This window comes from Drosophila biarmipes, chromosome 2L, assembly GCF_025231255.1.
Source record: "Drosophila biarmipes strain raj3 chromosome 2L, RU_DBia_V1.1, whole genome shotgun sequence".
Taxonomy (NCBI): domain Eukaryota; kingdom Metazoa; phylum Arthropoda; class Insecta; order Diptera; family Drosophilidae; genus Drosophila; species Drosophila biarmipes.
The window spans coordinates 8683828-8699596 of record NC_066612.1 but is presented as its reverse complement, the minus strand read 5'-3'; the positions used below and the strand labels follow the sequence as shown (position 1 = coordinate 8699596).

General features: G+C 39.9%; 1 protein-coding gene across 8 annotated transcripts in view; it reads right to left on the bottom strand.

Moving 5' to 3' along the window:
- LOC108032368 (tyrosine-protein phosphatase Lar) overlaps positions 1 to 15769 on the bottom strand; it is a 124091-nt gene that overhangs the window by 55534 nt on the left and 52788 nt on the right. For 5 of the 8 annotated variants that reach the window (XM_017106182.3, XM_017106184.3, XM_017106188.3 and 2 more), the window contains exons 4-6: positions 6434 to 6475; positions 5417 to 5548; positions 5178 to 5339 (exon numbers count right to left, since the gene is read on the bottom strand). In XM_017106182.3, coding sequence (XP_016961671.1) covers positions 5178 to 5339; positions 5417 to 5548; positions 6434 to 6475 — 336 coding nt within the window. The remainder of the gene's footprint in view (positions 1 to 5177; positions 5340 to 5416; positions 5549 to 6433; positions 6476 to 15769) is intronic. The other 3 variants (XM_017106186.3, XM_017106185.3, XM_017106189.3) reach the window with 1 other exon arrangement.

The window sequence follows — 15769 nt, the reverse complement described above, 5'->3', positions numbered from 1 at the left end:
GACAGACATTTATATTTCACGAGCCTTTTTTACAACATTGTAAGCCATTTGTGTATATTCAAAGTGAAATAAAAATGATTAAATATGTCATTTAAATAAAAAAAAAATGAAGGTTAAATTGGTAGGTACCTACATTTTAAAATTAATTTATTGAGTAAGCGATGGTATCAAAGTATATTTGGTATATTGGCAGGGAAGTTTAACTGCCAGAACTTGTCAATAATGTACACTTGCTAAGTGGCAGACATTTATAATGCATGTATATATAATTTGAATACAATATTGAAGTACAAATAGGTACCTATATTTAAAAATTATATCTTATAATAATTAAGTATTGAGTAAACGAAGTTATCAAAGTGTAATTGGTATATTGGCAGAGTTAGGGAAGTCTAACTACCAGAACTTTTCAATAATGTACACTTGCTAGGGGGGGCTATTGTGAGCACTCTTTTTTCCTTCCTTAAGTTCAGCACTTTTGTCATACATTAAATATAAACAGCTATAAGCCCAATAACTCTGCAACACACACACACTTCATTGTGGGGCAGTCCTGGATCCTGGATGCTGCAGCCAGGATCCCTATTCCTGGCACAGCTTGGTGCCACAGCTGCATTGCTGCAGGGCCTGAGTAGCCGGCTCTGCTCCGCAGCAAATTTCGCCCATTTAAACTTTTCGCTACTGTGGAATTTTCATTATTAATATGACTTTTTAGGCAAACCGCAAACGGTGCTAAGGGCCAACAGGGCGGAGGACGAAGGACTCTGAACGAACCAAGCCCAGGATGAGGGATGGGGGGCTGGAGGACTCCTGGTGGCCGAGGATGTGGCCAATGCCGTTGGCCAGTTAAATGCGCCCAGTGTATTGTCAATGTTTGTCTATGTGAGCACAGCGGGCCAAAAGCTGGAGCAAGGATGAAGTTTTCCCCAATGCCCAGGACATGCCATTTGACTTTGCAACAAGTGCAGGCTGGCTGGCTCTCCCGGTTCAGTCCAGCGTTTTAATCAAGACCAACTAATGGTCCAACAGTTCGGGGTCCCTTTCCCCATTCCCCCCCAAAAAAAAAGGTAGAAAAAAGCAGGAGAAAGCCAAAACCAAACCAACCCGTAACCAGCAAAGCCGCTTATTACTATAAAGTGAGATTAATGAATGCTCTCGCCCCCCAACTGCGAAATTCTAGAACGATGCCATCGCAGTCTCCTTTTCGGCTGGCAATTAATGAAATTTATTTGCGCCTCCACGTCGGACGGCATATTGTTTTTGGCCCTGGCATTTTCCGGGCAACAAGGAGAGGGCCAAAAAAAAGTAGGGAAGATTGTTAGCCGTTTGAGGTGCTAAAATGTTTTTTGGCAGGCAAATTTAAAAGCAAATTGTTTTGGGTTTGCTCTGCGGCAAAGTAGATTGCCTTTCTGATGATTTTATTGCAATTTGCAGGCAGGCAAGCGGCTTTCATTAGCTGCCTTCGCCCGTCTAGACAACGCCAAGCGGAAGCTACAAAATATTCTGGAACCTAATGGAAGGGGTTTCGCCAGCAAATAATTAGATGCCTTGCAGATTAATAAAGTACAACATGGGCGGGTAAAACAGAAATTAATAATACCCAAAATATTAATAGATTTACTTTAAAATGTAAACGTTTACAGACTGCATAATGTAATTTAGTGTAATACAATAGATAATGAATCCAAACACTGGCAATTAATTTCAGCTGGTAAAATGTGCCATGCCATGTGGCAAGTGTGTATTTTTCACATTTTATCCGCATAACTTTTTCTACCTTGGTTTGCCCGCTTTCACCCGTTTTCACATATATATAACTCCTTTTTTTGTTTTATATTTTTGCGTGATAAATCTCAATGTAAAAATTTTCACACACACACCCGAAGGGGGGAGAGAAAGTAGCGTGGAAAAATAAACGCCACCCCAAATGCCAATAAAGGCACCCACATATGCAGAGGAGCACGTTTGAGTTTCACGTGAAAGCATTTTTAATCAAAATTCTCAACAGGCTAAAGCAGCGCGAGATCAAAAACACTTGCCACAGCGATGTGTGTATGTATATGGCGCTGGATTTTGCAATTCCCGCCAACCTGCAACTCCACCCCACCACAAAGCCGACGAGCCCGAGCCGGTACATCTACACGGGCCAGGTTTTTGGATAGATTGCACCTGCAACACCTGCAAGTAACGTGACTCTGTCTCCTCACCTGTCGTGCAATATCTTGGCCAAGGGGGCGGTGTTCGTAAATCCCCTTTTTGCCTTTGCAGCTTTATGCACTCCCCCCCCAAAAAAAATGCTGTTAAAAAAAAAACGAGGAGAATAAAGTAAAAACCGTGTGAAGCGGATTCCCGCTCTTACTGCCACAGTCTGCATATATATATTTTTTGACATGTTTGTTTTTTATGCAAATATCGAAATAAAGATTAGTTTTGTGCTGGCTGCTTCTCTCTTCTGCCGGATAAATCTTCCCACTGGAGGCGTGACTCCAGAGCATCCTTCTTCTCCCCTTGCCTGTTTTTGCGTATATTTATGCCCGAAACGCTTAACCAACTGACTGCGTTAGTCGTTGCGATTTAGTGCTAATGTGGCCCGGTCTTTTTGGCCAACTCACCGCCCCTTTATTTGCTGGCTGCTGAAATTTACTGTTTACAATTTGTTGGCTGATTGCTTCTGTTCTCCGCACGCTTTGACTAAATTTATAGCAAGCGATAAGTTTTTTCTGTTCCCCACTCTAGGTCTTCCTTTCTTTTTTTTCGTTATTTGTGTATTTATTATAATGCTGCCTTCCACTTGCTAGCTGCATTATTATTTTGCTATTAAGCCAAGATTCCACTTTCAGCCATGTTGGGTTGCTCAGGGCTGTGTGACTTTGTTATCTGGCGGATGGCGGTCATGTTTTCAGCTGAATCTCTCTGGACAAATGTTGTGCTCTTGACAATGCAACATTTTAATTAAGTGCCAAAGCGAAAAGGGGGTTATTTTGGGAAATTACAGAGGACCCGTGCTACAGCGCAAAAAGGGGTAATAAATTTCGGTTTTAAGTTGTACAACTTATTCTTTTTTCATGCAATTTTGCATGGTTTCTTTCCCCGTTTTGGTGGGCAAATCTGTTTATTATTCACCATATTTTCAAGCATAATCGCACACCCCCTCTTATTTTTCACTGATGACTTCCAGGTGTTTGGCAGACATTTTGTAAACGGAAAATAATTACGTACCCGAAGGCTGGGGTGGAAAATTTATGTACGCGGCGTATGAGTAATATGCACTACTTCTATCCCCAAGTCTAGGAGTTGCAGCACCAACTTATAATTTACTACTGTCTGCCAGCTATTTTAGCTTGTTTATTATTGTTGTTGTTGTTGTTGTTTTGGGCTTTGGCTAGTTGTTTGTTGGTTGTTTATGAGGCCGCCAAAGGGAGCCGCAAAATGTGTGAAAATTGCACAGGGAGGCCAGGTGAAAGGAGGCAAAAAAAAAACTAAAAATAGAGGGGAAACATATTTTTGTTGATACACTCTAGGTCGGGTTTGGACCCACCAGCTCTGCCCGATGTCTCTATACTGGTCTTTTTATGCGGCCAGCGGTGGCAACGTTTGCATTTTTAGTTGTTAATTATGCGAGTTGATTATGCTCTCTGTGCACTCTGGCGCCACGTAATTGGTGTGCATTTGATTTGTGGCAGGTTGTAACGGCCGCTGATGGACTCAAAAGTGAGTGCAGGTGCCCCAATACCATGGATGGGGATACGGTCTATGGGGGAAGTAATTAGTGTAGTTTAGCGGGGACTAACAACCAGGCGAATGAAGGTAAAAGTTCTGCACAAGACTAAAAAGGCAGGCCAAGGTAAAGTAATTTACTCGCCTCGTTGGCTTTTAGCACAACAGGAAGTTTAGATATTTAGGGTAGAGGAAATCTAATCAATATTATTTTCGCTAATCTTCAGACTTAAATCCCTACAAAATATTTCACATTTAGATTTAGTAAAAATCGTAATAAATGTATCTCTTCTGTACGCAAACAATATAGGCAATTTAAAAACATTGAAACATTTTAATTAAGTTTAAAAGCAAAGTGCGCCCTTAATTAATTTACCAAGACTTTGAATTCGCCACGAATGAACTCAACCACCCAGAGACCATCGATCAATATGTATTTTGTATTGGAGTTGATTTACCAAATAATTTGCTGCTTTAATCTCATTAAAAGTTATAACTTCTCCCCTTTCCCACGCTCCAGTCCCATTAGGGAGAGCAATTTTTGTTATTGAACTTTTTGCTGTTTATAATTTTGCCAACGAAAAAGAGTGAGTGGGATGAGAATGTACAAATACTTGGCCTGCTCTCAGTTTAAGCAAATTAGTTCAATTGCCTGGCTGGCTATCCAAGTATCCAAGCCCATCGTCGTCCCCCGCACAGACTTGATTAGGCTTAGAGAGCAAAAACTTTATCCTTTGCACAGTTGTAAATAAGCAAAAGTAAATTTTGGCAAGTAATTTAAGCCACACAAACAAGCTGGCAAATAACTTTCTGCCGCCACCCTTGGGGGCCTGGTGGTTTGAGCTTCGCAAAAGTTTACCATTTACGCCAAGTTCTTTGCCCAGTTTTAATTCAAAATCAATGTATGAACGTAGTTTACATTGCGACGCATACTAAACGAAACTTTTTGTGTCGCTCTATCACGACTCTTTTCTTTCCATACCGGAAAATAAAGGAATTCAGTTAGATGGGTAATACAAACTTTGTTTTGGAACACACAAAAAAATACCCAAGTACGTGTTTAAAACAATATTGTTTCTAAAACTCTGATTTCATTACATTGTATGTTGTACTTTTAACAAGAAATGCTAATCCATATTTATTTAGACTTAACATTTGCAATTTTAATTGAACATTTTAAATATTTTAGTATTTTTGGTATTTTTGAAAGCATAAATACCAAAACTGAAGAGATTATTCATTATTTTTAAAACTTTTTGGCATTTTTTGGTATTTTTATTTCTTATTTCGCTTTAAAGAACGTTCATTCAAGGATAGACTCCCTTATTCAAACATGTAAAATTTCAAAAATTGAGTTTTCCCCCAGTGCATCCCCCATCGAGTGGGGTTCAATTAGGAAGCTGCACTCGAAGGCCATAAATAACTGCACACTATGATGTCGATGACGGCATGGCACTTACCTTCATAGATGGTTAAAGTTGCATCTGCGGAAACGGCATCGCCCACCCCGTTCTCCGCCACACACTCATATGGGGCATCGTCGCGTCCCGCCCGCACGGGCTCAATCCGGAGTATGGAAATCCCGCCGGGCTGCTCCAGCACCATGTAACGAGACTGGGTTCCTGTGAACGACACAAAATCACCAGGCTTAGAGTTGAGTGGGCTTCAACGGGGAGGGGTCGATGAAGAAGAAACTTACCCGAAACTTTTTTGCCATTCTTGCGCCACACTATCGATGGCGGCGGATCACCGCGTGCCGCACAATAGAAGCTGGCAACGCCGCCCACTCGAACTCCCTGGTTCTGCGGCTTCCTGATGATCTCCGGTGGATCTGTGGAGGGTCGTAAAAGAACATGGCAAATGTGTGTTACTAACTGGGCTTAAAAGGCTCTTCAAAAGCGCGGGACCAACAGATATTATTTTGGGCTTAGGTATTTAAGGTTTCGTTAGCTGTTTTTTTGCCACCACATATGTGAGCTGAATTTTTGCCTGCTAATCGGGTTGGTAAACCCTAAACAAAAGAGAGTTATTTATTCGATTTTCTTCATTTTTGGGCACGGAATTTGGAAACTTGTTTGTCCGAGAACTGTCAAAGGCATTAAGTAGGCACCAGCCGCTTTTTAAAGCTTTCTGTGCTGAATAACTCGAATGCACATCCATTATTTCGTACAACTCGCTTTTTCCCTGGCTCCTGTGTGTGTAGCGAGGTACTCATATATTCTTTTTACATATTTGTCACAATATGCTGTCAATACAACGTCGCATGTTGTTTGCCCACACACACTGCGGCGCACACACGCGTAACGTACGTGCCTGGCAGATGTGTGAGTGGGGCCAAAAAGGATACCAAGGATGCCGGGATTCGGCGGGAATAGGGTAGCCAGGCGGCGGCTGCGACGGCAGGGAAAACAGATGTGTGGCATTAAAAATCTGGCAAAAATCACGAAACGTTAAACAACCAGCAAAAATATTGTCATGTGCATGTTGCATGCTGCAATAGCATCATGTCCTGCCCGCTGTCATACAAACGCACATACACGCGCGCTCCTTTCGACCCAGAACGCAAAGTAGTTTACCCAACATATCAATTCGATTTATGAATTTTCATTACACTTTTTTTTTCGTTTTGCATCAGTTTCTGATTGAAATTAAATATAAAACGCGTCATTTAAAAGGTTGGGCAACGGCACAACCTAAGGTCGCAACCCAGACTTACGTGTGAGATACTGTATATATGGTATATCCGAATAATTTGCATCTGTAATGGGCATCAGACCGGTTAGTAATGACGTTACGAAACGCGCACGAGAACGACGATCAATTTGATTTCGATTAACGCGAGTTATATTGTTAAAGTTTGATTAAATTGATTTTCATTGGATTTATGTCGTTGTTATACAGCCGTTAATCTTATAGATATTGAATGTATCTACCTAAAAATACCTTATGTTTTAAATAAAATATACTTAGAGACGTGGTTGGTTATTACTTAAAAATACATAAATCTAACTTATTATATCCAAAAAATTTTATAATTTAAATTAAAATATCTTATTATAATAATGATGATAATGAAGACTTACTTTTCTAGTTTCCAGATCTTAAGTTAGAGCCAGGATTAATGCAAACTTAATATTTAAAAAAGAAAATGAAGTATTCTTGATTTGAAAATTTACTTTCACCTTTAAAAGCACAATCAAAATATGTCAGCTCTTTTTCAAAGTTAAGAACCTTTTGTCTTGAATTTAAGAACGTGTTTCTCGAATAAGTAAGTGTAAATAGTATTGAGCCAAAAAATAAATAGTATTTACTAGCGGTCTTTGCCTCAAAAAGGGGCAGACAAAAAAAGAAGTACTTCGGGGACATTATATTCCGCACAATCTAAGAGTAGTCTAAATAATTTAAAGTTTCCACAAGGCAAGCATCCTCTGGCCACCGCTTTTTGTGGGCAGACTATTTTGGTTTGCGATGCCAGGCCATAATAGAGGCAAATTTGCTGTCGCTGCGGCATAGTCAGCCTGTATCATTTACCAAAGTTTCTGGGCTCAACTTTGGTCGGACAAGTTTTGCAGCTAGTTCGTTGCCAGTGCAATAAGCTAAGAAGGCAAGTGAAAAAATAGTTGCAATTTATAATGAAAAATTTGTCGAATATTTAAATCAATTTAAATTTTAATGATTTACTTTTTCTGGATCTTTGCTGGAAACCAAGCCAAGTTAGCTGGCAGAAAATTGGCAAAAGGAAGTATAATTTTGCCACCTAACAGCAATTGTTGCTTTTGCTCATTATAAAAGAGGGGGAAAATAGGAGTGATACGTCTTGCAAGCCACAAGATGGTTTCGCTGGATTTGCTAGATTTGCGAAGCACTTGAAAGCATTTTACGCTTACGTTAACAGTTTTTATAGCCATGGCTCTGAGCTGGCGGCGAATCAGCAATAAGCATATTGGTTTTTGTGGCCGTAATGAGCTCTTCTCCACCAACGCTTGATGCCAACTTCAGAGGCAAACGAGAGGCAAATTCCCAGTAAGTATATATAACCATTTTTTCCTCTCGCATTTGTAAAGTTTTATGTTTGCTTAAACAATTTGATGGCATGGCAATGGCTGAAGGCGAAAGCGAATGCGGAAGAAAAACCAAAAAAAGACAGCCAAACAGACAGCATTCAAGACACTTCCGTGCCGACTCATAAAAAGCGTATCATTAAGGCCATAAAACAGGGATTTTTGTTTATTTGCCGGATTGCCAGCAGTGCTGCTTGCTGTTGGTTTTAGGCGAAAATACCGAGATAAAATTTAAATAAATTTAATTATGTTTGTGCTATTTGCGGCTGATACTTCATTTCATGTTACAAAGATTAAAGGCATGGCAAATGAAATTTGTGGATCGCATAGATACACAGGCCCGAGGATACAAAAGTGGGCGGTGGTGGTGGGGTGGAAAATCAAGGAATCTGAACTGCAGCCAAGTTGTGTTCGCGTGCAACTTTTTGCTGATTTTTCATTTCGCACGTTAGTGTGGAAAAAATAGAAGAAGCAAAAAAGCATTGGCAGTCCACATTGAGCAAACAATTTCGTTGTTGATATGTGCAAATTGATTCGAGCGTTTGAAATGTGCAGTTATAGATACACACTCCCACACTAAGCCTTCCACACGCACACACAGATACACCCGGTCACAAATACCAATACGCGCATTCAAGCAATTTATATGGAAATTAATACTAACATTTTTACTATAACCGGTACAGAAAAAAAGTTAAAAAGAAAAAAGCCCGACGTGAAATAGAAAATTCGAATTGATTTTATGAAAAAATATTCTATAAGCTTTCTGCCCAATCAGGGGCGTAGACGAACAGGCTCAGACAAAACGAGAATGGGTTAAAGTGCAAATTGATAGATTCAACTGATGATAGGTCAAGTGGAACATAAAAGGCTGATAGGCGGAATAAAAAGTTAAGTGGTATTTTTCGAATTAAATGTAAATATTAAACAAGGTCTCTAGTTCAAATTAATTTCGCACAAGTGGATCCTTTCAGAATCCACAACAATGTTACCATTATGTATTTATGGTGAATTTTCAGTGTTTATTATTTATTTTCAATTTCCACTCAAGCATTTGAAGTTGAAACTTAAATTAAAAAGCAAAATCAGGTCTTTGTAAAATTAATTTAATTTATTATTATGAAGGTTGAATTAAATCTATCAAAGAAGGTAAAGAATCTTAAAGCAGCTTTAATTTGTTAAATGTATGCTGACTTTTCCACAGAATCTACTAAATTACGGCTGATATATGATACGTCTGGCCCCTTTTACGCCACCCCTGTGCCCTTTTTTTGCATTCCTTTAAATTATACCCATAACTTTTGGCCCCATTTTCCAATATGCCAAAATGCTCATAAAAATTGACCCCGTGTGGCATTCACGGCAAAAAAGGGAATATGCCTCAATCTCTACTTTAGCCGGCAATGTGGATTCGTGTGCCATGGATACATATACTATATATATAAAATCAGCATATGCTGGATAGAATCGTAAAGTATGCAGCTGGGTTTTATGGCCCCAGGCCTAGTTAGGGAAAAACTTGAAAGTTAGGCCTCCTGCGCTCGCGTCTACATTCTGGCAATTTATGCCCGAAGCCAGAATTTTCCGAATTTACCCCACATCAAGAGTACGAGTTTTTAATAAGTGCAAAGTGCGAGTGGGTAACATTTTATGGGCAAGCGAAGGAAAAGGGGTTTTCGGTTGTATAGCTGGGCTAGTAATGGAAACGCTTCCATTGCAAATAGTCATAAGATGCTCGTGCAGGGAGAAGATGAGCTGCTAAGCCGCTTTCCCGGCTCTATAAGTCCATATATAGGAACACAGAGAACAAAATTGATACAACATGATGATAAGTTAAATGGAATTCAGTATTTATTTCAGTATCTAGATACTTTTTTGATACTCTTCATAATTTGAGACGCCATCTTGCTTTTTCCTCTCTTTTTCCCTTTCAAAGACTCTCTAATGTTGCCGTCTCTCTCTATAACCCAGAGCTCATTTAGGCGCTATCCTTTTCTTTTATGTCTTTTTCAATTTGAGAGAGTTTTTAAAAAAGAAGACTAAAAATTGTAATTTTTTCACATTAAAAGTACATTATTTAATGCCAAAAGCGATGCTACTATCTAACATCTAACTAGTTTTTTTTTACTGTGTATGAATATCTTGCATATGTATGTGGGCATGTTGGCGACAAATCATTTGGCAGACAGGGGAAAAACAGGAAAAAGATGCCTTTTGAGGACGAGAAGATGAGCCGAACTCGGGCTGTGTCGCTTTCCCTGACTGACAGCTGCAATTCACCTGTCAGCATCAGAAGCGTTTTCGCTTCGTTCCGTTTCGTTCTACTGAATTGCATTGAAATACGATGCTAAATTTAACGATTCATTGCATTTCCCACTCCCTGGCCCTGGGCACTTTTCCCCCTCCTGCAATGGGCAAATTGCAACTCTGTGTGTTTGGCACAACCCAAGAACCCAACAACCTCTCAACCCCCAACCCTCGTGTTGTATTTTTAATGCGGCAACTTTGGCAAAGCATTGCTAAATCTGCTGAGTCTAAGGAACAGAGAAGCTGATGGCTCCACCAGCTCCTCCTCCTCCGTGGGGATGCTACAAATAAAATACTTATAAAAGCGCAGCATAGTTTTACACTGGAGGATTTTTATAGCCAAACGCCCAACGCCTCTCCGTTCCCCGCTGAGCTGTTGCGTATGCAACTAAATTTTAATGTTACTTGAAAGAGTAATAAAAATAAACTTTACGCCAGTTGAGAAACACCGAAGCAAAGGCAGCCAGCGATTATGACCAACTCTTGCGAAAAGTATGCAGTGGAAAATTTTAATTAAATTGCAAAAGCGAACGTATTTCTTTCGGAATCGGGGTAATTCTGGTCGGGATTCGACAAAGTGTCAACCGACAGGCAGGGAGCAATTCATCATGGCATCGATAACAACAAAATAGAAAACTTTTGGGATAAAGTTTTAGAAAGGCCTACGCCGAATGCGAGCTCAGTCGGGCATATAAATGATGCGGGCCAAAAAGTCGACATTGATGCCATTAATCAAAATTAAAAGCGTGTTTTCTAGGCACTGGGAAAGTCAAACAAAAGTATTTTAAAGAAAAAAGTATCAACTCCTACAAAAATACCATTATCAAAAAATCAAAATATAAATAAATATTTAAAAAAATAATATACAATTATATTATATATTAACAAATCTAAAATAACATTTTTATTTACAGTGTGCATGGTCAGCATGGTAAGAAAGCACCTTGTCCAACCTGACATTGATGTAAAGGTGATAAAAGGTATATATTGTAAAGGACACGATTTTTAGTTGATTATTCTGTTCCATTCAGCCTTCGCTGAACAACCCTTTAAAAAAGGTTACTAAAAAAGATACCTCAACCAGTTGTCAACTGTCAAGGCAACCTGAAATAAAAGCATTTTAAGGAAATTATCTCTTTCAATTGGCTTGGCTGCCAGCAAAAGTAAACTGGGCCATAAACTATCAACCGATTTGATGCAGCATCAAATATTTATGAATTGTCAATTAGAGGAAATGCCGTCCACTTCGTTTGCCAGTTAGTTATCGACTGTGTTGATTGGGTTTTCCAACATTTCCACCGCCTGACCCACTTAACTCTTCATTTAAATATCCATTAAAAGGCTTAGCAAAGTTTCGCCAGCAACTTTTAGCCCCATAACTCGGAGCCACCGCTCACAGTTCCTGTGCCAAAAATGACTTGGCAAACTCACACGTTTGTGTATGCATTAAACTGTATAAACTAACCAACTGAGCTGGGCCAAACTCAAAATCCCAGCAACCATTTTCGACCAATGCCAGCGGCAAAAAAAAAATAAAAGAAAATAACCAAAAAATAATAGAACGAACAATTTTCCATGACATTTTAATATAATTAGTTTTTGCTTCTAGCCTAATGTAAAGTTGTGGCCAAAAAATTGTCAACACGTGCAAAGAGGGTCGTGGAGGCGAAGGTCCTTCGGCCGGAGGCATGCCGTACAGGATATGCCAAAGTTAACTTGACTGCCCTGCGGTTTTGCTTCAGCTGGCCGGAAAAACTATTCGAGCCTCTGTTTTATGGGGAAGATTTCACAGACCACAGCATATTTAATGGCGGAATTTCTCAATGCCCACCCCAGCACCTTCGCACGCCCACTCTATTAAATGGGGATTTGTTGTTTTTTGGAGAGACCCTAGAATCTATCTGTGTGTGTTTGTTTTTTAAAAAGGAAAGTAAGACCAAGACGTTCGGCCACACGGCAACACTCATTATTTCCAGGCCGGGATTAGCTAGTAAGCTGGGGCAGCTTAAAGTGCCGCAAACTTTATGAGACGCAACACACGTGGTTCGGTTTAGTCTAGTCCGTTGATGTCGTGCCCCCCAACTTTTGGTCTCCGTAGACGAAAATCCTCAGTGAGAATAGGCCCAAGCAATTTATGATTGCCAGCTACCAGGACGACAAAGCGACAGATAAACAACAAGGACTGGGGGAACAGCAACCAGAACAATGATGATGACAAGAAAAGGGAATGTTCGGCAGACAACCTGGCAATTTCATAAACTGTCCCGGGCACTTGCCAAATTGCCAGGAGAAAAACCAAAATCACCAAAGCCCAAATAGAGCCCAGAAGTTGAAGGAGATTTTGGGAAGCTTACAGCGGCCGTGCCGGCTTGAACTATGTTTTTTAAGTACAAAATATGGTTTATGAAATAAAATACACTGATAAGAATGAAATAACTAAACAATTCAATACCCAAAATAATTTGCAAAATAATTTCTGTTAATTTTTTGGCATTTTGAAATACACTAATGAGCAATAAAATTATTTTACCTTAATTACTTTAATCAAATGATGTTAAATCATACTTGCTTTGGCTATTAAAAGACTTCAATAGAACTGAAAAGCTTTACTTTTACTTTACTTATTTTTACCTTTAACTTTTACTAAAATATTTTAAATTATTATTTTTTTTAATCCTTTCTCATTTACTACATTAAACCACATAGAGAGCATCCAATAGGCAGTAAAAAATCCACCTGCCTGGCTTTCATTTCACGCACATATACGCCCCAGTAAGCACGCTTTGATATTTTATTGAGCTTGTCATAATATTTATGAAATGTATTCGATGCATATAGCATATGAAGGTGTATCTGCTGCCAGAGCAATCACAAAACCGAGCTAAAGCCCAAGTGTCAACCGAATTTCGGGTGAGTGAGTGTTGGTTCTCGGAGGTGAGAGCTACAGGGACAATGCAAAAAGTTTGCCGAGAGGAGTGCAGGACAAAGTTTTATTATTATTAGCATGGCTTTTGGCTTTCATTAGTTTCAACTTTTGACAGAAATTATATTGAGTATATATACATACTCACTGGCGTACGCATGTATATTGATGTTGATCATGATGGACGAAAAAGTTTCCTGCCGGCAGCCCCAAAGTTTCTTTTTCATTTTTGCTGTTTTGTTTAATTTGCCTTATTTATAAGCTGCCAAAAGAGCCGCCGGCCAGATGGACAGGCGAAAAACTTGTCTAGCATGTGATACTTGAATGCTGCCCCTTGGTTGTTGCCTTGTGTCCCGACGGTTCTTGGTTCAACACACGCATTAAGGCGGCAACGCCCGTGAGTAGGCAACAGCCGCAAAATGGCTGGCAGCCAAATGTTGCTCGGCGCAGAACAGGCAGCCGCACTTAAGTCGGGCTCTTAAGAAAAACAATGCAAAGTAAGCCCCGGGCAAAGGTAGCCAGGGTGCCAGGCCATCCCGCCCCCCAGGCCTTCGGCTTTCAGCTTTTAGCTTCAGCTTTTCAGGTGGCTCCGCTCTGCACGTGGCCAAATCTGAAGTTTGAGATTTGCTGGCATTTTAAATGCCTGCGAAATCCGCATTGTCATACCTTGATAAATAGCCGAAATTACTACGGCAAACACTTCTGGCCGCTGCCACTTGGCGAAAGTTCTTCGAAAAACACACGCTAAGCCGGTGTCAAGTTGACGAACTAAAATGAATTCCATGTATTTCAGTAAGATGCTCTCACGTTCTGCCGGAGGATCTGAATACGAAGCGGGAATTCTAAATTCTGGCTGAGTACCTCATTAAGTTTTCAGCCGACTCCTATTTCTTCACACTAGTCATTGATTTTTTGAAAATATTTTACTAAAAATATCCTTAAATTTTCTGGATTGAATACAAAACAAGGGGATAGGATCTAACTATTATAAAATATTTGTTAAGACAAAGATTTAAATTGAGCTTTTAAATATATACAACTAATTAACTAACTAACTAACTAAAACACATCCAATTTTAAATAAATCGAATACTGTTTCGGCAGAAAGCAGTACGTATTTAAAAACTTAAACCGATTTGATTCAAGGTATTCTAGTAATCTTGAGATTTTTTCTCCCCTGCTCAGTAATATGACAGTTGAAAAGTATTTCCTTATCTCCCGTTCTAATCAAAGTTTAAATGCAAATTTCCATTCTCGGCAAGAAAAATCGTTTTCTCCAGGTAACATTCCCTGGGATCCTAGTACATTTAACATTCAGCTCAATTTTGTGAACGTCACTACCCCCACCAATTTTCCTTTGCCATTTATAAACCTAATACCAAGCTGGTTCCCAATCCAGCGAAAACTTCTGTGTCTCCATCTCACCTTAACCTTTGAGCTGAGAATTAATATGTAGACCCATCTCCCACCGCCGTTGCCACGGCCTGAACTTGGCAAAACTACCAGACGGAGACAATCCCGTCAGGTCCCGGCTCCCGGGTCCCTGGTCCCTGGTCCCGAGTTTCCTTTACAAAATCCAACATAGCATAAATGTTTTGTCGCTAAGCCTACAGTCATATAGCCGTAAAGTATGCATTGCCTCTTTGGCCCATTGTTTCATCCTGGGCAAACGCACAGCCTCCGCGGGATGGAAGGACCCCCATACCGTGCCATCCCCATTCTCGGCTAGTCCTTGTTTTATTGTTTCTCAAATCGCTGCCTGTCGCTGACTTTTTTCTGCCTGCCCCGTCGTCTAGAGTCTCTTGCTTTTGTTTATTATTATGCAGCAAATGTCGCGACGGGTCGAGATTATGGAGGAAAGTGGAGTGGAGAGAGGACTCTATAGGCATTTGTGTTCCAGAACTTTGTCACGTGGCCCTAAACGCATTATTTAAAAAAATAAACATAAGCCAAAGGCAATGCGAAGAAGTTTGAATACTCTTTATGAGTGAAGAAACCTTTGAACTCGGTGGCAAAATGTATATTGGAAAAATATAACCTATGTTTATATGATATATTTTAAAGAAATGTATACGGTATAACAGAGCATAGAATTAATTGTAATATAACTTTTTATTTAATATATGTTGTTACTTCTATAAGCAATCATAAAATATACCCTATATCCCAAAAGAGTATTCCCCGGAATCCTGCTCGTGAAAACATGTAGGTGCCTTCAAAATTTGATAAATGTTCCTTAGTCCAAGGGTTTATGTAAATTCATGGAGCGAAAGCCAGCACCGCAGGTCGTCCAGAAGTTAGCGAGTGGAACTAAGTTCACCGAGTACTTACTGAAAGTTTCATTTTCAATTTTCGTGCTTTGCCCAACTGTTGCAAAGACAGGCAATTACGACCTGGGCGGGAGTAGTACATAAAAGAACAAAAAAAAAAAATGGCAGGAGATATATATACATTAATGTCCCAAAAAAAAGATCGAGTCGGAGACGATTAAGACGATAATAACAAGCGACAAGTTTATTGCCCGCACACACATCAGTTCTCGATGGTTGGGGGGAAAAAACAGATGGGGATGGAATGGCTATTGGGCAGCCGCAAAAACTCTTCTCCAGAAAGCCTAAGCTTTTGTGACCCCAAGCCTAATGCGCCAACAGCAATAATAGCAACAAGAACGGAGGCAAAATGTGTGGGCTGTGTGTCCACATTTTGCCACGGAACACCACAAAACACCGCATACACCACACACCCAACATTTGCCCGCCTT